At 35.7% G+C, this 27735-nt stretch overlaps 1 protein-coding gene across 3 annotated transcripts in view; it reads right to left on the bottom strand.

Annotated features, from left to right (window-relative positions):
* SEC24A (SEC24 homolog A, COPII coat complex component) overlaps nucleotides 1-22774 on the bottom strand; it is a 62291-nt gene extending 39517 nt beyond the window's left edge. For 2 of the 3 annotated variants that reach the window (XM_032476771.1, XM_032476772.1), the window contains exons 1-2: nucleotides 21607-22769; nucleotides 3644-4126 (exon numbers count right to left, since the gene is read on the bottom strand). In XM_032476771.1, coding sequence (XP_032332662.1) covers nucleotides 3644-4126; nucleotides 21607-21703 — 580 coding nt within the window. In that variant the 5' untranslated portion in view covers nucleotides 21704-22769. Of the gene's footprint in view, nucleotides 1-3643; nucleotides 4127-21606 lie in introns of all 3 variants that reach the window. The other variant, XM_032476773.1, reaches the window with a different exon arrangement.
* Between the last annotated feature and the right edge of the window lie 4961 nt (nucleotides 22775-27735).

Here is a 27735-nt window from a genome sequence, read left to right as displayed (position 1 = left end):
TAATTCATATGCATACTTTATACATTTCCAAGTCTCTCCTACCATAATTCTTACCTGTCAATTAAAGAAGTATAAATATAAAATCAGCTTCAAATCACTTACAGAATAGATACAATGCCCTGTTTATTAATTTTTCATTAACTGATCACAGAGTTTCAACAGGCCACATCAAATATTCCAGTAGAAATTAACATGAATAAAATTTTATGAATGCCTATCAATAAGGTCCATTCAATTATCATCAATTAGGTTTAGAGTTAGCTTTCAAAGCATTGTGGGTATTCTAAATCCTCCAAGTTTTATTTCATTTTGCTTCACTTTTATTGGGGATATAACCTGTTAAAACTAGATTATAAATTTGTACTCTTTTCAGTGTTTACCTAATAATAATTAAAACTAGTTTATTTTCAATATTCTCTTAAATACTATGTTAAGAACATTCCCTAGGCTTAAAAATCAGGAAACAATCCAAAGTTTGTGTATAAATCTTATGAAACACTGCTAACCAAGAGGTTTAAAACTACCCATCAAACTAAACTAAGGATGACATGGTATCTTTTCTTGTATCTACCAGTATCTCACTGACTCAGTTTCACCAATTTTCTATTAGGACAGTAAGTTCTGACTTGTATAAAAACATTGTCAGTTACTCCTGGGGAAATTCTTCTATGTGACATGGAAAACTCTGAAACCCATAACCACCCGCTCATTCAAATCAATAATATTGCTTCTACCGTCTCATTTGCCAAAGAGGAGGAACAAAGCAGATAAAATACTGATAAAATTCACGTCATTAAATTTTTCATTCCAAGGTTTTTTTATCCTCTGAATTTGTTAGTGAAATAGGTAACTAATTTTACTTATAATATGCTCTACCTGGGGGGAATATATTATACTCAGTGGTAGAGTGCATGCCTACCATGCACAAGGTTCTGGGCTCAATCCCCAGTACCTCCGTTAAAAAATAAATAAATAAATAAACCTAATTACCTTATTCCCACCCTACCCCCAATTTTTAAAAATATATTCTACCTGTATTTTGTAAACTAAAGGAATAAAGATACCTAAACATGAAATTTTTCAATACATTTCCTCAATACTGTTCAATTCTCCAGGGCCAAATTGAAAAACGATCTCCAACAAGACTGATCAGTGCCCTGTTGTCAAAAGTGAAGACAAAGATTACTGCCATGTAACTCTCTTATCAAACAAGCACATATACATTCTATGGCAATATGGACAAGTTAAAGGAACAAAAGGGCAAGGTACATTAACAACTCAGCAAGAACAAGAATGCATGATACATCTGGCCACAGAGATGTAACAACCTAATGTTTAACAGAATACAAGTGAGCTTATAGAGATTTTTTCACAGCTTTAAGAGGAATATTCTTGAATCCAAAACATGCTACATTTCATAAAACAGACATTATTTTTTCAACCTGAATGAGTCTTATTTAGAACACTAATAGCTAGAGTTTCAGAATCTGCCTTCTGAGATCCCTAAAGTTAATGTAAGGATGCTAAAAGGTGGCCTCTTGGGGAAAAAGTCAGAGAATTTTAATCTGTGAACTAGAAACTTAGAATAAATTGGTTTTGAGATCAATCAGACACCTACTATAAATGATGGGTTAAAAAAACAGGTAAAAAAAATTGGGAATTTTTTAAGAGATCTCATTAAGAAAAAAGAAGAGTAGTCATACATAAGCTAATAAATGAACCTAAAAGAAATGTATCTTTTATACGTAAACCTTGTAAGGTTTTAGCACCTGGTTGGTTATGTCTCTTTCACCACATCTGTGCTGCAATCAAGGCTCTCTAGCTGAAGGCCTGTTATAGCCAAAAAAAAATTTCAGATAATTGATCATGTGCATTTTAATAAGAGGCTACACCTACTCTTAAATAGTTTTTAAATAGTACCTTTTCCCAAACTGTTTTCTTGTGGCTTTGGGCAAATTATTCAAATCTCACACTTCTTATCTGTAAAACATACTGCTGTAAAAATTGAGTCAGGTTAACATGCATAAAAGTTTGGTAAAGTGCTGGAAAATAACAATAGTCAATAAATGTACCTATAATTCTTAATAATGAAGTGAATATTCATTAATTTAAAGTGATTAATGCTCACTCAGTGTCAAATGAATAAGAATAAAAGTAACAGAAGGGTTTTGGTTCTAACAATTTTGGGTCAGAAGATAACTCCAAAGAAACTAAGTTTCTAGAAGCAGCCTTAGTCTAATTTACAAGGTCAAAATACATTCACCAGGGCCAATGGCTAGTCAAGAAGCTAAGAAACACAGTTTCAGCAGTTAACGAACTACAAAACTAAGTGTATGTAGTATATAGATGCAGAAATACACATGAATATATAAAAAGGTAACTACTGATATTACTATTTCACCTGGAAGCTTTTACTAGCTCATTTCCTTGAGGATGTCTGCTGAGCTGAATCAACCTGCAGATCCCAATACAGAATTTGAAATGCTTTTCAAAGAAACACTATTAATGTTAATAAGCATATATGACACAAATTTTAATAGCAAAAAAGGAACAGTGAAATAGTTAAATGAAGCTACTTTTGAAATAGATCTGACCAAATACTGACGTTAAAAAATAAAATGATCTTGGACGTCAGTCCAAGAATACATAGCTTTCTTCCCAAACTCATGTACAAATTCAGCACATTTCCTATCAAAATCACAGCTGTCTTTTTTTTTTTTTTTGCAAAAATCTACAAGCTGATTCAAAAATTTTTATGGAAATATAAGGGACCCAGAACAGCCAAAACAATCTTGAAAAAGAAAAAACAGTTCCCAAATTCAAAGCTTACTATGAAGTTACAGTAATCAAGATGTTTGGTACTGGTATAAAAAGAGACATATAGATCAATGGAATAGAATTCAGAGTCCAGAAATAAACCCTACATTTATGATCAAGTGATTTTCAACAGGGTGCCAAGATCATTCAGCGGGAGGAAGAACAGTCCTTCCATCAAATAGTCCTGGGACAACTATATATTCACATGCACAGAATGAAGTTGAATCCCTACCTAACATCATAAACAAAATTGACCAGACCCCTAAACGGAGGAACTAAAATTATCAAACTGTTGAAAGAAAACATAGAGATAAATATCCATGTGCTGCTTTCTGACCAAAGATGTGCTCAAAAACACTCCTTACTCCAAAAGTATTGTCTGTTTTCACCTGTCCCTCCAGGATCTGATGGTTTCTGGAGTGAAAAATTGTCTAAGCCATAATAAAAAGATAAGCCAAGCCTCAGATCAAGTCCAAAGAGAGACCACAGGGACTGAGCTTCCCTAGAATACAAGATGGAACCCCATTAATAAAAGTAATGGACAGTCCTTAAGGAAGTGTTCTGCATGCACACCTGAAACTCTGAAATACTATGGGTGACTCAAACAAACTCAGAGGATACCTTCAAAGGAAAGAAGCAAAGCAGGAACAATCCATGGTTTTAAGTTAACTCAAAGGTTAAAGAAGTAATCTATTTAAAGATTAACAATGATTTTAAAAAATTAATGGCCTTCCATACAATTTTAAGGTTGAAATGTTAATTCAAACATTTAAACAAGCAAAATTTTCCCATTTCTACATTTTAAGCACTCCTATAAGAACTCTACCTGATTTCATGAAGTTGTTTTGAAGTGAAGTATCTCCAGAAGAAACATACTGATGACCTGTCAAATTTGTATTCCCAGACATGGTTGGTTGGGATGATGCACGAGGACAATGGTTTGTCTGTGACGGGTAGTTATATTGCCAATTCAAAGGTGGTGGTAAGTTGGTTCCAGGAAGAAAGCTACCAGAAGGCATTGGTGTAGCAGCTGGGTTCTGAGAAGTAGGTAGTGGCATTTGGGGAACAGGACCACTACGGATTGAAGATGTCATTGGATTAGAAGCCACAGGTGGTCTATAAAGAGTCTGTCCAGGTCCCTGATAATTACTTAATGGAGAAACACTCTGGGAACCACCATAGTTAGATTGTTCAGAGACTGGATTCAAAGTCTTTGCTGGTATTAGGTGAGGGTAGGATCCAGGAAGCTGAGAATTATATCCTTGGCTCACTGAGACTTGTGAAGACATCAGTGCATTTTGGACAGGACCTTCCAATGAGAGGAGGAAAAATCAGTCTTAAAAACAAAGCAACACTTAAAAAAAATACAGTAAAACATATGGTGCTTTTACAATGCAATAATAAAAAGAAAAATAATCTAATTAAAAATGAGCAATGGATTTAAACAGACATTTAAATATATTTCCCAAGAGGTAAACAAATGGCCAGTAAGCACACGTTAAAATGTTCAACACTGTAAGCCAGTAGAGAACTGCAAATCAAAACCACAATGAGATACCACTTATACCAACTAGGTTGGCTAAAATGAAAAAGATGGAAAATAACAAATGTTGACAAGGATGTGGAGAAATTGCACCCTCATACATTGCTAGTGGAAATGTAAAAATGGTGCAACTACACTGGGAAATAATTTGGCAGTCCCTCAAAATGTTAACATAGTTATCATATAATCTAGCAATTCCACTCCTAGTCTGCATAAGAAACTTGTATGCAAACATTCATAACATCATTATTTGTAACACCCAAAAAGTAGAAACCACCCAAATGTCCATCAGCTGATAAATATTTGATAACAAAAGGGGTATATCCATACAATCGAATATTATTTGGTTATAAAAAGGAATGACGTACTGATGACATGGTACAACACAGACGAATCTTGAAAATTTTATGCTAAGTGAAAAGCGTTAGTCACAAAAGACCATACATTACATAAATTATCTGTATAAAACGTCCAGAATAAGAAAATCCACAGACACAGAGGTAGATTTGTAGTTACAACAGCTGGGAGAAGGAGGTAATGGGTAACTGCAAATGGGTATGGAGCTTCTTTTTTCGGGTGATAAAAATATTTTAAAACTGATTATAGCAATGGTTGCAAAATTCTGTGAATACACTAAAAATCATAGAATTGTACATTTTAAAGCTATTATTTTAAAAAATCTCTAGAATTACCACTTCTCTACTCAGGAATATGCTATCATTTCTGTCCATAAAACCAGACTATAAAAAGAAATAAGATGAATATTTTTAAAAAGATGTCACTCATACAAACTTAATTTCTTTGGACTTTTTACATTAAAAGATATAAAAAGAAAATATTTACCTTCTAAGTATACCCCCTCATTCCATACAACCAGTGTACAGTATCATCAGCCTAATCTGAACCCTTTTATAAACTACAGTTTATACAAACATGCATATGCATACACACAGAGAGGTAGGACTGGGTGGCCTACAAAAGCATATACACATAAATAGTTTGTAGCTGGGAGGAGGGAGTTAGTCTAGGCATTGCTCTGTGAAACAAAAAATACAGGTATCCTTTCAGGACAAAAGAAATAGATCCAAATGCGTTAGCTGCAGCACTGTCTATAATAGTGAAAATCTCGAAACGAATATCAATCAACAGGAAACCGAATAAATAAACTGTAATTAGCCACACAAGGGACTAATTATCAATAAAATGAGTAAACCAGATGTACATCTATCAACTGGGATAAACTACAAAGAGAATATTAAAAGAAAAAAGGGAAATTATAGAGAGAAGGTTTCTTATAAACCTTTCTATTATGAAAAATTTCAGACATACACAAAATTTAAGACCGCTTTATGCAGTCTCCACACACAAAAAAGTGAAATGTTAGATTTTGGATTGACATTTTTATGATAGAAAGTTTTTCCACTTAGAAACATGATATATCTCTCCATTTATTCAAAACTTATTTTATATCTTCCAATTATATTTCATTTTTTAAATAAAGATGTCTTATACCTTATTTAAATTAACTTGTTGCTAGTCTGTAAATTTTGTAGTCTGTAAATACTATGAATAGAACATTTACTTTCATTTCTAACTAGTTAAAAGGCTATTATTCAGAGTACCATAAATGCCCAATTATAACATAAGATATTCCTCAAAAAATATTTCTCAAAAAAGAAGTCACCTTACATGAGTCTCTACAAAGGTTCTCAATGCACAAGAATGCTTTATCATAGTGGATTAATACTTCTTCAAACAGTGGGTACAATCATTAATGATTTATGAAATCACTGAGTTACAAACTATATTTTTGTAATGAAATAGAAGTAGTTAAGAATGGAAAATATCACAAGACATTACATGTAATAAGGGCAAGTACTGTGTGGTTTCATTATAAATATATAAATATATGAATATATGTACTAGATCACTACTTAAAACGTATTTCTTATTGTACATTATAGTGAAAGTCTGAAAGCCACCTGACCAACTGATAACTTTGCATCGTCCCTTATCCCTCTATGATTTATTCCCTACACATCCTACTATCTTTTAAAACATGGATCATATCAACTCCCTACTCAAAACTTCCAAAGTTCTTATCTTAGCTTATACATGATCCTCTTCATCCCTGGCTTCCTTTCTGGTCTCATTTCCTACTTTCTTTTGTTTTTAATACTGAATATTCATTTTATTATGAATGCCAGGATAATACATATGTTCTTTCTGATCTGGCAGTTAGTATCCTGCAGTCTTCTGATTCTATTTGTTTCTTACTTGTTCTCTAAGCAAATGTTGGTATAAAGTCAAATTTTTCTTTAAGATTAGCTTTAACATAGGTTATGTCAACTCAGAAAAGTGGCTAATGTCTTGAACCATAGATTCATTAGATTTATCTTTGTCATATTAATTAAGTATGACTCTTTTCTCGTTAGGCTGTTCCTGTCCTAATTTGATTTTACTATTAGTTAATAATTTCTTCATCTGTATAGGCCAAGGAGTCTTTTTATCTGATATCTCTAACTCTGGAAAGATGTCTATGCAGGCTGTGCTTAGGCCAATTTGGAGCAGTGTGCAATTCCAAACACACACACGCCTTTACAAATCTACCTTATAACAATTTACTACACAATATAAAACTGCTTAATGAATAATTTCCAATAAAGGCTGAAAACCCCTTTTAAATATGTATTTATAATGGAACCCCTCTTCATTGAGTGTGGTAAGGTCACTATGTAAACTGACACTAATTACCCTATTTAATGGCCAAAGGCCTTTACTAGCAAGCTATTCAAAGAATTTCCTACTACTCTTCCTCTCTACTCAGCTCCAGTCAAGCCCAAGAACACTCTTCCCCCAGATAATCTCACTCCATCTCTTCATTCAAGCTTCTCTCAGATACAGTCTCCTCAAAAAGGCATTGCCTGAACACCATATCTAAAATAACTCCTCCTTCATTTTCTCCCTCTCTGCCTTATTTTTCTTTCTAGTGTTACCTGACACTACGTTATTTATTTATAGTCTAATTCACTGTAATGTAAGCTCCATGGATGTCGGAACTTTCTTTGTTGATTCTTTGTTGATTACTGTATTCTCAGCAACTAAAATGTACCTATCATATAGCTGGTACTTGGTAAGTATCTGTTGAATGCCTCAAAGAATAAATATTATAGCACAGAAACTCTCTTACTTTGAACAATAAGGTACTATTTGGGGAAAAGTGAGAATCGACTTTAATAAAGGCCAGTTTCAATTTCTATAACTGATCACTTGATGAAATCCCTTAAAATAAAGGTAAAGAAATTATTGCACGGTACAGCATCATAATGCTGGATATTCTTGTAAGCAAGACTTTTAGATAAGCTAAAAGACAAAACAGTCTCTCTCCTGGAAAATTCAGTCCTAAAGACATTAGGTGAGGTAAGCATTCGCACTTAAGGAAACTGAAATTGAGTAAGGGGGCAGCCCCAGAAATGGAAGAATGGTTACATACAGGGGAATTGTCAAATAAATATGTATGAGATAATGGAAGAAGTCTCTCATTTCTCAGAGAAGGAACTCACAAATAAGGAAAGAGGAAAAGAGAATGAACCTAGTGGTGGTAGGCCTGCATCAGAGGTTACAATTGAAACTCATGGATTTCAGTGTATATATAGTTAGATTCCCTAGCTCTGCCTGCTAAGACTGAGAGCAGAGACATTCTAATAGCACTAATCTCATCTAGTACTGCGATCCTGGTTTTTAAACACCATTCTCCACCAAAAGGAATCATGGCTGATTCCTGAGCTTGCAAAGTACAAGGTAAGCCTTCAATATCTCACTGTGCCAGAAAGCAAGGAAGTACCCAAGAATGATGAGATATGACAAGAGGACACTGAAGACAGCTTGAAGGGGCACCCACAGGCCAAATGTGACGTTACATAAGCATCAAAATAAACAATGATAATAATGGATTATCACCCACTGAATAAACAGTCCATACCAATAAAATAAATGAAAAAATTAAAAGTCTAGAAAGGAATGAGTTATGTACATAGTCTCAAAGTATATCTCCACAAACAATTGCAAAGGGAAAAGGAGTAACTTTATCATGGAGAAGCTTGGCAGACACCACCTCAAGTGACCCAAGTGAACGTCATTAATAATGGAAAAAAATGAAATCATGTGCCACCTGATGAGATGCAATGAGAAGTATCTCTTCTGTAACAGTCCTGCCATAGTGCCTAATCTGAATCTAATCATGATGAAATATCAGACAAGTCTAAAATGAGAGATATTCTACAAAATAATTGGCTTGTAATTTTCAAAAGCATCTAGGTCATGAAAGTCAAAGAAAGACTGAGAAACTGTTTCAGACTGAAGAACAATCCAGAGGCACAATTAAATGCTAAATGTGATCTGGACTGGATTCTTTTGCTATGAAGCGTTTTACTGAGACAACTGGTGACATGTGAATGGGGTCTGAGAATTAGATGATAGTAACGTATTAATGTCAATTTCCTAATTTTGATAGTTGTATTGTGGTTATTTAGGAAAACTTTCTTATGTGTAGGAAATAAAAACAAAGTGTTTGAGAGTGATGGAACACCATGTCAGCAACTTACTCTCAAAAGGTTCAGGAAAAAAAAAAGTTCTCTGCAACAGACTTGCACCTTTTCCATAAAGCTGATATGATAAAACTTTTACATAAATTAAATGTAAATTAGATAAGAGTTTTTAGGTGAACTATTTAGGAATAAATTCTGTTTTATTACTGTTCACTTAAAAGTAGTTTCTCTAAATCTTTTTGGGAACTTGAAACTTAGGTTTTGCTAAACGAAGTTAAACAATGGAAATATCTATGTCATTCCCAAATAAAATAAGATACTGTAACTTTAACTACTGAACATAGGCTTCCTTTTACAGAGAAACTAAAGATATTTAGTACTATTAATAAATATGTTTTGACTGTAAATCGACTAAATTTCAATAAAAAATAATTATAAATAAATAAATAAATATGTTTGGTGTCACACTGAAAAAAAAATTTATGTTGTATAAGACAGCATGTGTTCTTTAGAAATCATAAATACCCTAAGTTGACCAATCTACAGAACACTAATGTAAAAGACAGCTCTTAATTGTTTACTTCTTGGTCTTCACTAGAAACTAAGGTTTTTAAAGGTTAAGAATTCTAATTAAAATATGTAATTAAAACTATTTTAAAAACTAATAAGGAAAACATCTTTGTAAGCAAAGAAAATTAAGGTATAAGGATAGTAATGCAGTTTGTTAAGGGAAGAGAAAGTAATTTTGTTCTAAAGCTGTTTAATTCTAAATGGGAAAGAAAATATGGGACAAAATATAGATATGGAAAGTTGTACAGGTTTGTGAGGAAAAAAAGTCTTTAGAAAGAAATTCCACGTATGGTCAGGACTAAGATTAGAATAAATTTAACTGAGTAGATAAATTTTAATAATAAAGGTAAAAGGGTGCAAAATCTGAATTTTATTTTTTTCTTTGTTAAGAGGACAAAAGTTTCTTAGAATACTGATCTGCTTTTAATAACAGATTGTAGGGTGTAGCTCAGTGGTAGAGTGCATGCCTAGCATGCACAAGGTCCCAGGTTCAATCCCCAGGACCTCCATTAAAAATAAACAAACAAACCTAATTATCACCCCCCAAAACAAACAAATATATTTAAAAAAAATTTTTTTTAAGTAACAGATTGTAAAGTTTCTTTACCTTTCAAGTAATCGGTTATAATTTTCTATATCTGCCTTGAAAATTTTTATTGTCACTTGGTTAAGTGAATATTATTTCACAGTGACCTGTGATGCAATCCGACTGCTTTTAAAATCCTTTTGAAATTTTGACAGTTTCCAAAGATCAAATTCTTTTTTTTAGGGTGTGTTAGTTTTAGTTTGTTCATAAAAGGAAAGTGAAATATTATATACTCTCAACAATTATGCACTCCAGAAAAGAACACACACTCAATTACATGCCAAAAGGGAATTTGATTAAGGAAGTAAAATAATGAACATTTATTGCTTTATAATAATAAGTGTTTTTTTCCTTTTTTAAAGAAAAAGAAGAAAGTCTTGTCCAGTATCTGCTACTAACTAGCTATGTAAGGTGAATGTTTAACATTCATAAGTGTTACTTTTCTCTGTTAAGTAAATCAGATATGCTTAATCAGATGGGCTTCTACAGACCTCTTACGGTTCAAATTCCACCATGTCAACATTTTCTTAATTTTAATTCTCTTTTGTCCAAACACTATTTAATTGTTCTTTATCCAAATGTGTTTGTTTATTTCTATCTTAAAGTTCTACTTCTAATACAAAGATCAAATTCTAACTGAAGTTTCTTTGTCCTCTAGCTAACTTTGAGGTTTTCCAAAGGGCCCCCGGAACACTGCAAGAAAACTATTTTCTCCCACTATCAAAGAAAGATATTAAACTAATTAGGCTTATTTGGTATGTTAAATTACACAAGAAGCATTGTCAAATGAGTTAAACCTTCTTAGGTTATACTGCATGGATAAATTCAATTAATATCGATATTCTAGAAATTATATGGAATTCCTAAAAGTTTGGTATGGCCCTGTAAAACATTATCAGCCATAATTCTAGTTATTATCTTAAAATTTTGTATGCCACAGCAATAACCAAGATTATTTGTCAAGTACATTGTAATCAGATCTTTAATCATGACTTTTTTGGGGGGTAGGGTGGAGGGAGGTAATTAGGTTTATTTATTTTTAGAAGAGGTACTGGGGATTGAACCCAGTACTTTGTGCATGCTAAGCATGCACTCTACCACTTAAGCTATACCCTCCCCCAGCCATGATTTTTAAAGTCTTTTGTCATTCATACAGCTTTACTCTGATATCATTGTGGGGAAAAAAAAAAAAAGCTTCATCTTCAAGAAGATTCATATGCAGGACTTTTTGACAAGTAAAGGTTTTTGATAACTTTCAGATCATACTACTGAACTGGGTAAGAAATTGGAGAATTCTAATGTAAAACCTGATGGCTTCATAAAACTGTTCATAGAAGATTTAAATCAAGGATTAGTCACACATCAAAAAAAAAAAGGATTAGTCACAAAGGACTAAGCAAACAGATGAATATGGTTATAATTTGGTGGGAGGAGGGGTTTGTCTGAAATATTACTGGTTTTTAATCTCCGTGCAAACAAAAGTCCAGGACCAGATGGCTTCACTGGGGAATTCTTCCAAACATACAAAGAAGAACTCATACTGGCCCTCCTCAAACTCTTCCAGAAGATTGAAAAGGAGTACTCCCAAAATCAGTCTATGAAGCCCCCATCACCCTGATACCAAAACCAAAGACACTACCGAAAAATGAAATATTACTGTTTTTTAAATCTTGTGTTTTCCAAATATAAGGAAACCCTTCCCCTCAAGCTATTGAGTAAATTATACCTTTGTAAGCAGAAGTGAAACATTCATCTTTTCTCTCTACCTGATTCCTCCAGAAACTGGAAACTCTTAGGTTCCCAGTAGTTTTACCAGGTGAATAATGAAGGCTACTCATGGCAGGTGCAGGAATATCTAGATATTCTGGAGACCCTGAGAAGAGAGAAACCCATCAAAATCTATAGATATCAGAATCCGCCAGCAAGCCCTTGGCATGGCTTTCCTGGTCTTGGGAGGCCTTTAAAAGTTCAATTTCAGATTCATTATGGGAATTCCAGCTCAGCCAACTTACAAAAGCCTACAAGATCAATTATATTTATGTAAATAATTAGGCCAAGTTTATTGAAACCAGACTCATTTTGCAAACAAATTAATCTTAACTTGGCTATATTTGGTAGAAATTAGGGTAATTTTAAAGAGAAAAACTGTTTTAGTGGATATTAAGTTCTAGTGTTGTCTTTGAGGGTTTTTTTGTATTTACTACCTACGACTCACTTCTCAGGTGGCTCCTTGTTATCATATTATTGTATAGTTTAATTACAACTCACTTAATTGAATTATTAAGAGGACATTATAAGTTTGTTTCCGAAGCTTATCACAGCAATCTAATTTTGGATGAAGATCAGATGCCCTATGACCTGCAACCAGGAATTATGCGTACTGGAAAAGACATCAGATAAAGGACTCTGCAGCCACATTGGAAGGGGCCATTATCAGGCCTCCTCTCCTGAACAGATTGCAACTCCTGTTTCTGATGCCTGGTTTCAGCTAATTGAGACCAGCACTACCAGACCAGGATGAGAAGAAAACGACATCTGAAGTAGACAGCTGACCCAAGATGCTGGACCAGGCCCAAATCCTAATGACTTTGATAATTGCACACACTTTTGCTTATGAGCCAAATGCAATTCTTTCCTGGGCTCAATCATATGCCAAGTTTCAAAAATCAATGATTGCTGGATTTGGGCCAATTACCTATGTCTAGTACTCCTGGGTTACCTTGGTAGATCTCTCCTCTCCCAGGTTCTAAATGCATGGCCCTTAGACATTTTATTTTAGAAGAAAGAAACTCTAGTACCATGCAAGCTAATACCAATATCACTGAGTGGGACTCTCTTACCTGGCCAGTTAATGACATCTGTTCTGAACCTGGCCATAAATACTCCTTTCCACTGGATGTTAAATACTGGGTAGCTCCTAAAAGGACCCAATGGACTTATGGAACAAGTTAATGGCCTTGGCTCTCTCCAGGTTGGCTAGGAAGATGCACAACTGGTTTCCTTTGGGCTTAAAGTCACCTACAGGTGGCCTCGGAAACAGGCCCTGCCAATTTGCCTTTAATTCCAGCACACTGGGTTCAATCAGTTTTCCTATGATATGACCATTTAGCCACAACATTCGCTATTTCACTTGGAAAAGAAGATATTTTACTTATATAGAGGCTTTAACAAAATTTACTCAGCAAGCTTTGAATGACAGTCATCAAGCCATCAGCTTGCTCAATTCGGAAGTCTCCATGATGAGAAAAAGAATGGTGTGGCCCTCAAGATTCTAACTGCTTCCCAAGGGGGAACTTGTACTATAATATATACTGAATGTTGTGTTTTATACCCAATGAGTCTCCTGATATAACTCATCTTATGACTCACGAAGAATCAGATTTCCACTCTGAATGATCCTCTTACCAGTTCAGGAGAAATACTAGGAAAATGGTTTGGTTTTGGAGAATCTCGGCTTAAATTTCTTAACTATTGATCACATCTATAGTTCTCTATAAATTAATGAACCTGCACAATGAACATGAAAAGTAAAATTGACATAAGTCCTACTGGACAACTCGGAATTGACCCTTAGTCCTTGCCAGACATCTTACTAGTACAAATGCCTAAAAGGAAAGAAAGAACTGGGCTATTAAGACCCAAGACCCACCACTGAGAGACATGACAGACCCACGGCAGGTAAGCCATCACCCTGGGATTGAGAGACCAAACATTTGATCACCTAATGCTTTCTATCAAAAGATTGATGATCAAAGGGGGAAAATTAATGAAATAAATTTCTTACTTTATCGCAAGACAAGAAAAATTTAAACAAAAATTTTCTCTGCCTGTTTGGGCCTCCTCCCTTTAGCATGTATTGTGCATCTATATTAGCCAGACCTACTTAGGAGATAACCTTATTAATCTTGTAAAGGATCATGAAGACCCACTACTAGTTTTGTACATTCGGATCTGGGTTGTGTAAACTGTCAATACATTATCTGATGTATAACCCTTTATTTTAAAAAGGTACATAACTGTGCTTTGACCTCTAACTGGTAGAATATTCCTCAGAGCTTTCTGAAAGACTATTTCTCAATCTGTAATCCTCAAGTTGGTTGGAATAAAATTTTCCATTTCTTTCTTAGACCTTAAGACTATTGACTGATTTTACTGTCAACACTATATTTAGGCTAATCATTCACTTTATTCCAAATAGTTAGGAACATTCTATTCATTTCCTGGTTGAAAAGACAAATTTTACTGATATCTTCTGAGGACACAAGGTGAATAAGGTCTTCTCCATCTCTGCTCTCGAGTAACTTGCAGTTCAAACGGGAAGACAAACAACCAGGCAAGGACAACAGAGAGTGAAATCTTAAGAAATAATAGGAGTTAGTCCCAGGAAAAGGGCTGTCAAGAGTGTTCTCAGAAAAAAGAACAACATGTGCAATAGCCTTTGTTCATGAAAGGGCATTCTGAAAAATCAGTATGGCAGAGCAAAGTCAAGTGACTGAGTCAAGTGCCTGAAGTGAGGCAGGAGGTTAGGACATAAAAAGAACCTCTTTGGAATTGAAGGAGAGATTAGAGACTAGAAGAAGTCTATGGCAGTAATTCAGGCAAGAAATGATTGACTAAATAGCAGCAGTGGGTATACAGGTGTGTCAATCAATAAAAACACTTGTAAAAAGTTAATTTATAATCATATTTTAGGTCATCTGGATAAAAAAACAACATCTCACAGCCTAGTGTTGCCACAAGATTTCATGGTTCACTTTCGTATTTTTATTTACTGTTTTATCACAGGCTAATAATATGCTAGAATCCTTCAAGTCAAGTGCAGCCAAGTGAAAGCCAAAAATCATCAAAATACACAAAATAAGCAGAAGTCTTACAGTACATCGATAAAAAAATGAAAAGAATATGCAGTCATAAGACCACATGGTATAAAGACAAATAGAAAAGAACCTGCTTTGTAGTAGTCACTATCATAGATCCATTTTGAGTGACTATAACAAGAAAATTTTATTTTTATATGTACCAACTTGCAATAGGTTATTAGAAGTCTAGTAGTAAATATGTAATCAAGTTTTCATTAAATGAATTTGAATTACTTTATTTTGACATCATTAATAAATTAAGTAGTCCATCAAAATAATGGATCAGAGATTTTAAAGGGGGCCAGAATATACCACAATGGCATAAAAATTATTTTGAGCAGAGGGCATGAGTTCCTGATCACTTATTGGCCTAAAAGAAGAGCCTCCCAAAAGAAAAAATAATTAAGTTGTCATAAATCTCCTCCCCAGGAGCAACCACAGAAGACTGACTCATTACCTGAGATGAGAAGTCTCCACACTACACCTAAACATACACTGTCACAAAATGATGAGGTCTCCCATCTATTCCAGGGGCCCATTGATCTTTCCTAAAACTAATTTATTTTCCCATAAGTGCCTTCTTTCTCTCTCTCTCCCTGCTTTCCTTATTAAGATGGTATATGATGGTATACAAGTCCCAAATTCTGTCTGTCTCACTGAGTCACATTTTTATGAACCCTCACATTACATAAGTAATTTTGTCTTTTTTCTTGCTAATCTGTCTTTTGCCAGTTTAATTCACAGGCTCCCAAACACTAAAACTAAGAGGGCAGAGGAAGTTTTCTTCTTCCAACAACTGAAAACAAGTTTCATCTTTAAAAAGGAAAACTGGTGATCATGATAATCATCCAAATGATACTGCAACATGTTCAAAATCAAAAAACTAATCAATTTTGGCTTGAGCCAAATATAACCCATCACATTATTTAATGTTTTAAAGTTTGAATTCTGTGGCTTTTGTAGACTTTTTACTTTAATTTGTTTTGGTTTACAATGGTATGACAGCCATAAACATATGGAGTTTATACATAGTTTTGTGTTTGTATATACATTTTATAAAAATTAATTTAACACGGGTTGCAAAGAAATATTTAGCACCTATACATTACTTATATTTTAAAAAATGATTGAGGAAATAGAACTGATGAGACTTGATATGGAATTGAATATGTGAATTGATGTAGAACTGAAGAGAGGGAAGAATCAAGGATTATTCACAGGATTCCAAAGTGAGCAACTCAGTAGACGGCAATGCCATTTACCAGGATAGAGGAGGAGAAAAGAATGGGGGAAGGCAGGGAATAGCAAAGGGAAGAGGGGCTGAAGAATCACTTTAAACATAATTTTAGGAGCCACCAAAAAATTCAAGTGGAGATGTCCAACAGAAAGACATCTATCTGCAGCCAAAGAGATGGGTTTTTAGCCTATGATACAACTTTGGGATTCACTGGCATATGTACAATATTTTGATACCATGAGAATTAATGATATCATGCAAGGAGTATGTAAAGAGTATAAAGAGAACCAATCACAGCAATTATGTGAAATAGTAAGTGTTTTTTTTTTAAAAGAAAAGAGAAACAGGTCAAAACACTGCAAGGAACACCAACATTTTAGGGAAAAGAGGGAGCAACTGAAAGATAGAACTGAAAAATATTTTTTGTACTTAATAACCAAGAAGTTATTTGTGGCCTTACTAAGCACAGTTTTGGTGGATGTGTGGAAGTAGAAGCCAAATTAGAAAGGGTAAAAAATAAACAAATGAGAGATTAAATTAAATGATAGCTTCTCAATCACCCAACCAGCAGCTCCAGAAACAAAGACATGTTAAGTTCCACCTTTCTAAATTTCTATTCTATAGGACTCTATGGACTCTTAGAATCTGCGTTAGTAAAAATTTCACGTACTGGTATTTCTCATGTACTCCAGGATGAACATCATGAACTTTGGAAATCAATGATGTATAAAAATGATTGAGACATTATTATTTATGAAATCTAGAACATAAAAATTAAAAGATATTTCTGATATATTATCCTAATGAATACAAAATGTAAGTTATTAATTTTATAAGTTTCTTCAAGAAAGCCTACTCAAGAGTCACAAGAACACACTCAATAAATTATTCCTTTTAAATAAATTTAACCTTAAGGGGGAAAGATGCTTCCCAGAATGGTTTCCCCTAATATTCCAAGTAAAACAAAAACTTAAGATCTTGTATTCTTCAGCAACTGATTCACTAATCCATTCAGTTAACATACACTGAGCTACTATTTGCCAGGGACAGTTTACACTTTCCACCTATCATTCATGAATCCAACTGAATAACCAATTTAAATTAATTCAAGGCTCCTCTGAATATGATTCTATTAATTATAGTGTCCTACATGAAAGTACAAAAAAAAGTCACAGTAAAGTAGCCAAATATTCAAAAACATTGTGCTTTAGATAGCAATGTGTTACATAATCCTCAAAAAGTTCCTTCTGTGTATGTGCTTTTAAATACAACAGGTTTGAAAGACAAGTATTGGGGGGGAAAACTGAGCACCTCAGTCCGCACATCAAAATACAGTCTGATCACTTAAAGAGTTGACTACTTGAAACTGTAAGTGTAACAAAGGGATGCTACTGCTTGAGTACAAATTGTGGGTCAGTCAATAAACATAAGTAAGGGCTTTAATAAAGCAACTGAGGGGCAAGAGCAAATACTAAGAATCAAAGTAGGGGTACAGGCAACTTCAGGATCTACAAAACATTTATGAAATGTGATGTTGAAACAACAAAGAAATGGACTAAATACGAACAAAAGTGAGAGACAGACTATGTATTAATTATAATACAAAGGAAAATAAACGAGGTGGCAGTTTCGAAAAATATCAGCAAATATTTACTATAATTATATGTATACACCCACATAAAGAAACCAAAGAGAAGGTTCTGATCTTTGATAATAGTGGTTAAGTAAGACTGCCTAATTTAAATCTAGGTTCCACAACTTATTAGCTGTGTGACCTTGATCGAGTTGCTTGACTACTCAGTTTCCTTGTTAGTAAATCTAACAGTTCTTATCTCATAGGGCTGTTGTGAGGATTAAATGAGATGATGCATATAATGCAATCTAGCACAGTGACTGGGCATAGAGTAAGTAAACAATAAATGTTAGTTCTTATTATTACTATTGTATATATTTCAGGAGCTCCCAGTCTATCAGCAGACTAAAAAGAAGCTCAACACAATAAGATCTATTAGAGGCATGCAAGGAGTCCAAAGTTTCTGCCCTGACTGAAAACATTAGCCCCAACAATCAGCATCCTAGACCATATGCCAATTTTATTCTCAGCATGCTTTGATCACTACTAAGGACTTCCTGTACTAAAAATACACAATCATAAATATGGTTTACCTCATAGTGAAACTAAAAGATTTACACTTCTGTCAGCCTAGAGATATGAACACAAGTCTAGCATTTAAACTGAAGACCAATCTGCACCCATATTCTATTGTTTTAGCTGATGATATTGTACAAAAATCCACAGAAAAATTTACCAGAAAAAAAATAAGTCAATACATGTTTAATGAACTAAATTGCAAAATATCCAATCCTAAGACTTTCATTCAATAAAACTGGTAACTCCTTAAATGTGCTAGATAGCATGTGGGTCTGATGGAGAGAGGATGATGTGAAAAAAAAAGATATTCTTGTCGTCATAGCATTTACAGTCTAGAAGGGAAACTGGTATTATTTTATAAAATTACAATACAACAGGAGGATCCAGGGGAGGGAGGATGTAAAATATCCCTCTAATTCAATCTAATATGGGGATAAGTTGAATACTGCATAAATACAAAAAATAAAATTAATAAAACTACAGTTTTTAACTGCCTTGGCAAATTAACTCAAATAGTCAACAAAGAAGCTAATTAAAAGTAGGAGTCACAAAATAACAACAAAAAAAGTGAGAGTCATGATTGGTCTTTAGCCTTATTATATGGTAATCAGATGAAGATCTGCCAGCTTAAGTAGTCTTGCAGTTCCACTATCAATTTTTGCAAAGGAAATATGTGTACACAAATCTACATGGAAACTTAGAAAAACCTGTCTAGACAACCTTTGGATTGTAGTGCAAGGTAACAATCTACCACAGAAATAGATGTCTAGGTATGTGAAGGATTCTGTAATATAAAGACACTATACAATACGAAAGCAAGTAATAGAAAAATGAAAAAGGTGACTACTCGATCTTTCAATTATAATCTAAAAAAAATGTGAAAATCTAATTAAACTGCAATATGTAATTTAAGCAAGCTACATTAAACCTAAAGTTTACGAGTTGTCAATAAAATATTTAAGCAGCATTAAGTGCCTACAAAGAGTTAACCAAAAAAATTAGATTCCAGCACTTAACTTTGTTTTCACCTTCTAGAGAAATACCCTCCCCTCCAATTCTCCACCATAACCCTACTCTATTAGTCATGGGATGAACAATAAAGGAAACCAAAACAGACATTAGCCATTTTACTGAGAATATTAAAAAAAAATCTTTAGAAATAAGGCTTATAAAAAGACTTAAGAAATTGTATCTTAACAAGGGTATATACCATAAGACTCAGTTATTCTACTTCTGGGAATTAACTGAAGAACACTAACTTGGAAAGATATATGTACCCCTCTCTGTTCAATGCATTATTTACTACAGCCAAGATATGGAAACAAACTAACAGTACATCAATGTTTGAATGGATAAAGATGTGGTATATATACACAATGGAATATTTCTCAGCCCTAAAAAGAATGAAACTCTGACATTTGCAAGAACATGGATGGAAGTTGGTAGTATTATGTTAAGTGAAATAAGCTAGGAAAGACAAATATCATATAATTTAACTCATATTTGGAACCTAAAACAAACAAATGAACAGACAAAACAAAACAAAAACTCACAGATACTGAGATCAAATTAGTGGTTACCAATGGGGAAGGGATTGGTGGAGCAGGTGAAATGGGTGAAGGAGGTCAACTGTATGGTGTTAGATGGTTAACTAAACTTGTGACGGTGATCACTTTGTAGTGTAGATGTCATATTATAATGCTGTACACCGTAAACTTATTTTTAAAAGGGAGAAGGAGTACATTTGCAGTCTTATGATTGCCTTCCCTATCTGACTCCTGAATTGGCTCTGAGCGACCTGTGTACAGGGACTGTTACTCGCTTTTATATTGTTAAGGACAGAACTTAGGTATGCAACAAATATCTGTTGGACTGGGTCAAATCAACATAGTGACATCTCCAGTACAGTATATACAGTGCCTAAACTGCTTGAACATTTCAAAATTATCAAAACTATACTTACATGTAAGTTTACAAGCATATTTGCAAGATTTACCATTTAAAGCTCATGTAAAATTACAATTTATAGATTGTAAGAAGCCATAGCCATATAACATATTGCTTAAGTTTTTTTTACCTTAAAGTAAATGTCTCAAAAGCATTTCACCCTCAGTGAAATTGTAACTAAATAGCCTAGAATAAAATGTAGTTTACACAATCTGTTACCATAAATTTAATAAAGAACAACTGGTTCAATTTAACACCATTCCAGTGTTCACTCCCACTTATTCTTGCTTCTGCCTACCTATCTGCCTACTCACATTTTTAAAAGTCTTTTAGAGCTTTCTTTGTAAAGAAAACAGCAGTCTCTAAAAACAATGTAAATTAATTATTTTATTCATTGGTTATTTTCTAGAATTTCACAGCAATATTAGATTCCAATGGGCGATTTACGCATTTTAGTATTATTATTCTACCAGTTTTGTTTCCAAGAGTCAAAGATTTACAAGCAAACTGGTAACTTGGCAAACTGTTGGCAGAAAACCTGTCTTTATTATACAAATTATGATTAACTTAGCAAATCACAATATAGGACAATGAAAAGAATTCTAGAAGGAATATAAAATTGTAAGACATCATCATACCAAATGACAAACAGTGCCACATGTACACGCTCCTTAGAGGTTCAGAACCTGTGTCCAACCTCTTTCCAAGTGACGTAAAGACTTCTTAAACGAGATCCTCTCCTGTATTTGGTTGTTTCGAAGCTGAAAAACTGAACAGGTGGCCTAACTACAATTCGGGGAAGATTCTGGGAGACATGAGCAGGCCCTAAAGAAGTCTTCGTAAAGCACAATCATTCATTCATCTCCGCAAATTCACACTAAATACGACCCCCACCCTACTGCGGGACCGAAATGGATCAGATCCCAAACTATGCTCTCCAGAAGACAGGGATGAGGTGGCGCGAAGGAGGAAGACACGTAAACAGACACCAGGAGCTTTGTATGAGAGTTCTGAGGTATGGACTGAATCTGTGTTTTTCACCCATGTATACCCAGGACGTTACATACAGCAAGTGCTCACCAACTATTTGTTGAAGGAATAAATAAATACATAAATACATAAATAAATAAATAGGAAACACTAAAACGAGCCCAGGATTGCGGCTGCATATTCGCCGTGGTCTCCGTGGCCCAGCCCGCCACCTCCATCTGCTCCTAACCCCGACAGGGAGGTCACCCTTCTCTCCTGTGTCGCCTCAGACGGCGGCAGAAACCAAAGGTCAGGTCGAGTCGGGGACCAAACTTCGCCGTCCCCGGTCCCCCACCCCCCGCCCCCAGGAGGCACTTACCGTTGGTGTAGGGAGACCCCGAGGCCGAGGCGGCCCCGTTCTGGGCCTGGAGACCCGTAGGGGCACCGCTGGAGGCCGGTATCCCGGGCTGGGACATGACGACGATGTTTATCAAGGTTGGAAGGGGCTGGTCTGGGTCTGCGACAGCGCCAAGCCGAGAGCTGAAAAGACGGCCGCTGGAAGCGGAGGGAGGGGGCTAACGACTTAAGACTGAAGGCGGGATAGAAAGAAGGCGGCGCATAAAGCTCTAGGCATGGCGCCGCATTTTCCCCAGCCCGCCGGCGGCCGCCGCCTGGCCTGGGTGCTCAGGCTCGGGAGTCGGGCCGGTGGGCCCGGGAACGCCGGGTTGGGAGGCAGCAGCCAAACGCAGAGACACCCAGCGAGGCCCCGGCCGGAACTGCCTGTCAGCCGGAGCCCGCGCAGGCGCAGTTGGGACACGTGGCACTTCCGGCTCCGGCTCCGGCCTCGCAGCGGCTTCGGCGGTAGGTGATCTCTTCTCTCCCGGCGGGGCTGCCCAGAAGCCACCTGACAGCTCGGGGTGTCCCGGCCCGAAGGACCATGCTCGGTCTCGCCTGCCACGTCACTGACTCTTACCGTCGGCCGGAAGTGGCGTGTGTCACAGCCACGGAAACCCCATCCGTCGTGAACGTCATCTCTCCCGCACGGTCGGGATCTGAGGGCAATCAGGGCTTGTGGCAGCTTTCGTGGAGTGGGACTGACAGTTCCTCTCCTCCAGTTTTTGTGACGATTACCTGAGACATCAAACGTCTTCGTCCTCTGTTGAGGCTATACCTCGGGTAGCTGAACCGATTAATAATCATCGCAGTATTTCATTTCACATTTTGTCATTATATTCCAGGTGTAAATTGTGAGGGCATTTTTTAAAGGGATGGTTAATTATGTACGCGTGTTGAAAAAAATCAAGCCGAAGAGGAGGTCTATGCTTTCGAGGGGTGGGGGTGGGGGGTCTTTGCTTTTGACCGGGGATTTGAGAAGTAATTTTAATTTGGAAACTTGCTGATTCATAGCATGGTCATGCCAAAGTTCATTAACAACATATTTAAATGGCAGTTTTATTTCCTCTCCCAAGAGTTTACAGTAAGGTAGAACATTCAAACTTCCTTTCTAGGCAAGATATTTTTTTTACTTTTGAGGTCAAAGGGAGGTAGAAATTGGAGTGATTAGACAACACTGTTAATTAATGAACTAAGTAATCATCTTAGCCACTTTAATTGTACTTACATTTTTCCTGTTCTGACCTGATGATCAAGCCCTTTAAACTACAGATTTGTACTGTTGATTAAAATGTCAAGTCAAGAGTTTAAAAACCCGAGTGTGAAATACATCTTTACTTAATTCTTTTAATGTCAGATACCTGCTATGAAATGCTATATTACATACAAAGAGATGTAAACTGCTGTGTAAGGCCCGAAAAACAAACAGTAAGAATTGAAATAAGTTAAGTGTTAACTTTTATCCTGTTTTTATCATTTGCCTTAGAACCTAACTAAAAATGTGTTTGCTATGTGTGGAATTGAAAAATTGAACTCCTTTGTGCAAGGTGCAAGTACAAAGTCTTACTGAGGATGAAGATGATACTTCTGGACAAACTATTTTCAGCTTAGAGCCCCTGTAACAAAATGCCAAATCATATATACAAAGAACACAAGACTTTTAGTGTTTTAAAGAGAAAATGGACCTACCTGAGGTCAGACAGAAACTCAGGGTCACTCTACAAAAGGGGAGGTGCTTAGCCTTGGTCTCAAGCTTGCATTAAATTCTTTCTTTTTAAATTTTTTTGGGGGGAGGTAATTAGGTTTATTTATTTGTTTATTTTTAATGGAGGTACTGGGGATTCAATCCAGGGCCTCATGCAGGCTAAGCATGCACTGTACCACTTGAGCTATGCCGTCCCCCATAATCCTTTTATTTTTTTTTTAATGCAACTCCTTAATGATCTTGGTTGGTTGACCTTGACACAGGAGTTTGATCTGGTTAAATCAAGTTTTCTTTAGACTTTGTTCTGTTTAAGCAATGTCTCTGTTCAGAAAAAAACTGATGGAGAATGATGAGCCATTTTAGAAAGTAATCTCTGGCTAAATCAGGTTAAATAAACAAATAATTTGCTAATAAGTAAACAATGCTTTTTCTAAAGTTTGTTCCATCACTAAGTATCCTGTTGCTATTATCAAGTGCCCCTCAAAAACAAACAAACTGTGGTTAAGTCTTTCAAATGTTTTTTACATTTTCAGTGTAATCAGCTTTAAAATATTGAGCGAAAAAGCAGCATTTATCATTTTCACACCCTCAGGAAAATAGTAGGAAAATAAGTTTAAGTAATTTAGGTGAGATAACATATTTTAAAAGTTGAGTAATTTTCATTTTATATATTATCTACACATTGTCAATTCCTTCTCTTGCTTTTTAGTGTGTGGCCACATGAATATTAAGGAAAAATTATTAGTGCTATTACCAGTTGTTAAGGGTATTGATATGTCTTTGGTCAGTTATCTATTTCTACCCTACACTACCATACACTTTTCTAAACTAATGTAATAAATTCTACTTTGTTATTCTTGTTTTCCAGAACAAGACCCTCCTACCACATATGTCCCTTCATGTATCTATGTATCAGGTTTTCTGCACATTATTTTCAGAGCCTTCAACCTTATTTAAGAAAATTATAAACAACAAAACAAATGACACAAAAGTGTTTCAGTAATGAGACAGCACTATACAAAGACTATTTAATTAAATTTGATTACTTATTTAGACCCCAAAGAGGGAGATAAACCTTCCTAATAAAATTTGTTGATATGCAGAAGTGGACTTGGGCTCACACCAGTCTAAGTCCACTTTGCCTTCCTGCTCATGACTGTTGAATTGTCAGCTGATAAGCAGGACCAATTCTGTTTACTTTTCAGGATGGGGGATATTATTTTAGCTCTTTTAATTATTTTTTTAATTATTCTATTTCTATTTCAAAGCAAAAGTTTCAATTACAAACAACAGGTTTGTTCTGAAACTATCCTGTGCCTCCATTTTAGGAACAGTTCTTTTAGCCTCATTTGCCTCTGACAGAACATCTGTTTGTATCTAAAATCAGCAGCTCTGAAGCTACAAGTACACTCATCCCACACCAAGCCAGTAAATCCCACTGCTTTCTTGGAAAACTTTTCACCTTTATGTAGGTATTGCCATTCTCATTGCCCACTCTGGTTAGTTTTCATCATCTTGCACTTGAACTATTGGGGGGTAGTCTTTCTGGTTTCAATCTCTCCCATCCATCCTACTTGTTGAATTAAGCTCCTAAATACTGATTCCATTTTTATTTTCCTGTACCCCAAAATCTGTAATGCTCCCTGTGCCTGCCCCATCAAGTTAAAATTTCTTTGCACGGCTTTTCTCATCTAGTGCTGACTAAAATCCAAAGTCCTACTCATAGCCTTCAAGGCTTCACATGACCTGGCCTTGCTACCTCTCCCTCCTCATCTTCCCCACTCCCTCTTATTCACTCCACTCCAGAAACACTAGCTGTTTCCCTAGCTACCCAAGCACAAGCCTACCGTAACCCCTATTTCCATTACCTGGGACGCTCTTCCCCAAGACACCCGTGTAGCTCAATCTCTCAATCTTTGAGCGTTTATTCAAATGAGACCTTTTGACGAGGCCTTCTCTGAACACCCTATACAGCAGCATACCCTCCCTGCTCACTTTCTATCCCTCTCACCCTGCTTTTTTTTCTTCAAAACACTTCTCATCATTGTCATACATTTGTGTTTATGTTTCTCTTTCTTCGTTGGGATAAGATTCTATATGCATCCTGACAATTCTAAGGTAATCATTTTTTAAATTTTTTATTGAAGTGTAGTTGATTTACAATGTTAGTTTCAGGTGTACAGCAAAGTGATTCAGTTATACACACATACATATTTTCTTTTCAGATTCTTTTCCATTATATTATTACAAGAAATTGAATATAGTTCCTTGTGCTATACAGTAGGTCTTTGTTGTTTATCTGTTTTTTATATAATAGTGTGTGTCTGTTAATCCCCAACCCCTAATTTAGCCCTCCCTGCCCTTTCGCCTTTCATAACCATAGTTTGTTCTCTGTGGAAGGTAATCACTTTTCATTTCATATCTATCTCCTTGTTTAGACTGTAAGAGAGTAGAGACCAGGGACTGTGCCCTGTTTTTTGTTTGTTTGTTTGTTTTGACTGTGCCCTGTTTACCTCTGTATTCTCAGCACTTGGCTTGAGGCCTTGCACTTAACAGGTGTTCAATAAACATTTTTGAATGAATATATTTAAAGTGTCATCCCTTCCAATGTTCTATTCTGAATACTTTGACCCTCATTAATTCACTACTATGAATTCATATGCATTTGTAGCCTAAACTCCATCACTAGCGCTTGTTTCTAAACTGTGTTGTTCTCTAATTCTTTTACATTCTTAATACAATGCTGTGTTGTGTCCCATCTGATACAGACCTAATAGTATAGCCGAAATAGTGTCAGCCTCTGGTCAGGCCCTATCTTCCCTGGGTAGCACTGGAGGTGCATTGTTAAATGCCAACTCTTTACTTTTTTAACTCTAAATATATCACTCCATCCCTACCCCCTGTACACACACCCTGGCACCATAGTATCAGAGATCTGAGATACAAATTTCCCTTTAAATCTATCTTTTTATCATACTTTCTACTGAATGACCTCACCAGCTCCTTCATTCATTGATTCATTCATTCATTCAACAAATATTGATTAAATGCCTTCTAGATGTCAGGCACTATGCTAGGCACCAAGCAAAAACAGAAGAGGACAGACAGGGTCTCTTCTTTTTGTGGAGTTTACAGTGGAAGAAACAAAAATGTGAACAAGTATATATTTTTTAATTTCAAATTTGGTAAGTGCTGTTGAGCAATTGGTAGTGAGAAGAAAAGGAAGCAGGGACCTGATTTGGATAGGATGATTAGGAACGGGGGTGACATTTAGGCTCTGATCTAAAGGATGAAAAAGCTAGCTATACAAAGAGAGAAGATGGGGAGAAGAACTCTGGGCAAAGGGAACAACACCTACAAAAGCCTAGAGACAGGAATGAGCTTGCTTTAGTAAGCAAGGCAAAATGGCACAAGATGAGATTGGAGAAATAGAGGTGGCCAAAACAGACAAACAGACAAACAAAAAATAGAGGGGGCCAGAGTAACAAGAGCCTTATAAAGCACTGTAAAGGGTTTATAGACTTTGGGAAACAATTGAAGAATTGTAACCAGGAATGTAATTGGATCCAATTCGTGCTTTAAGATGAATCCATTAAAAAAAAAAAGTCATTCCAACAGCTGTGAGGATGATAATTGATTGGTGGGAAATAAAGAATTGTTGCAGTAACCTAGGCAAGAGATGATGGTGGCCTGCAGTAAGGTGGCTGTAGTGGAGATAGAAGTAGACTCACTAATCCAAGTTAAAGCTTTGGGCTCTGATATTTCCTTGCTTTTGCTACCAACATGCAATCAATCATGAAATCACATAGGTTCCAACCTTCACATTTTCTTATTATTTCTCTGTTCCCGCTGACCTGTCCCAGTCCCATGTTACCTCTCCCCTGCATGACTGCAGCTGCCTCATTACTGATTTCAGCTTTCAGTCCTGACCTGAAACCCACACGCTGCTGCCAGGGCAAACTTTGAGAAACACGGCTCTGACTGTGTTCCTGCTTGGCTCGGAACCTCCAAAAGGCTTTACAGTTTGGGAGTCAAGGTCCCCGGTAGTCCAATCCAAATCTATTCAGTCAAGCCATAATACTTGCCTAGTACTTTTCCCATCTCTGTTCCTTTCTGAATGTTAGTCTCTCCTTATTACATATTATCTCTTCTGGGCATTAGTCCCCATTTTACATAAGCAGGAACTGAAACTTTGAGTGGCCAATAATGTTAGAACCATAGCCTGTAGCTAGAGGTGGTAGTCTTAACTATTAATACTCTATTAAAAATGCAGCCATTTAAAATTCATGATTTAGAAGAATACTTAATTACATGGGAAAGTGCCCATAATAAATAAATTTTAAATGTTTTATGGAACTGTTTATAGTATGATTATCATCTTATAAAACTGGTTATATCCTTGAGATGTGA

Source organism: Camelus ferus, chromosome 3, assembly GCF_009834535.1.
Source record: "Camelus ferus isolate YT-003-E chromosome 3, BCGSAC_Cfer_1.0, whole genome shotgun sequence".
In the NCBI taxonomy this organism is placed as follows: Eukaryota; Metazoa; Chordata; class Mammalia; order Artiodactyla; family Camelidae; genus Camelus; species Camelus ferus.
This window is presented reverse-complemented; position numbering and strand designations above follow the sequence as displayed.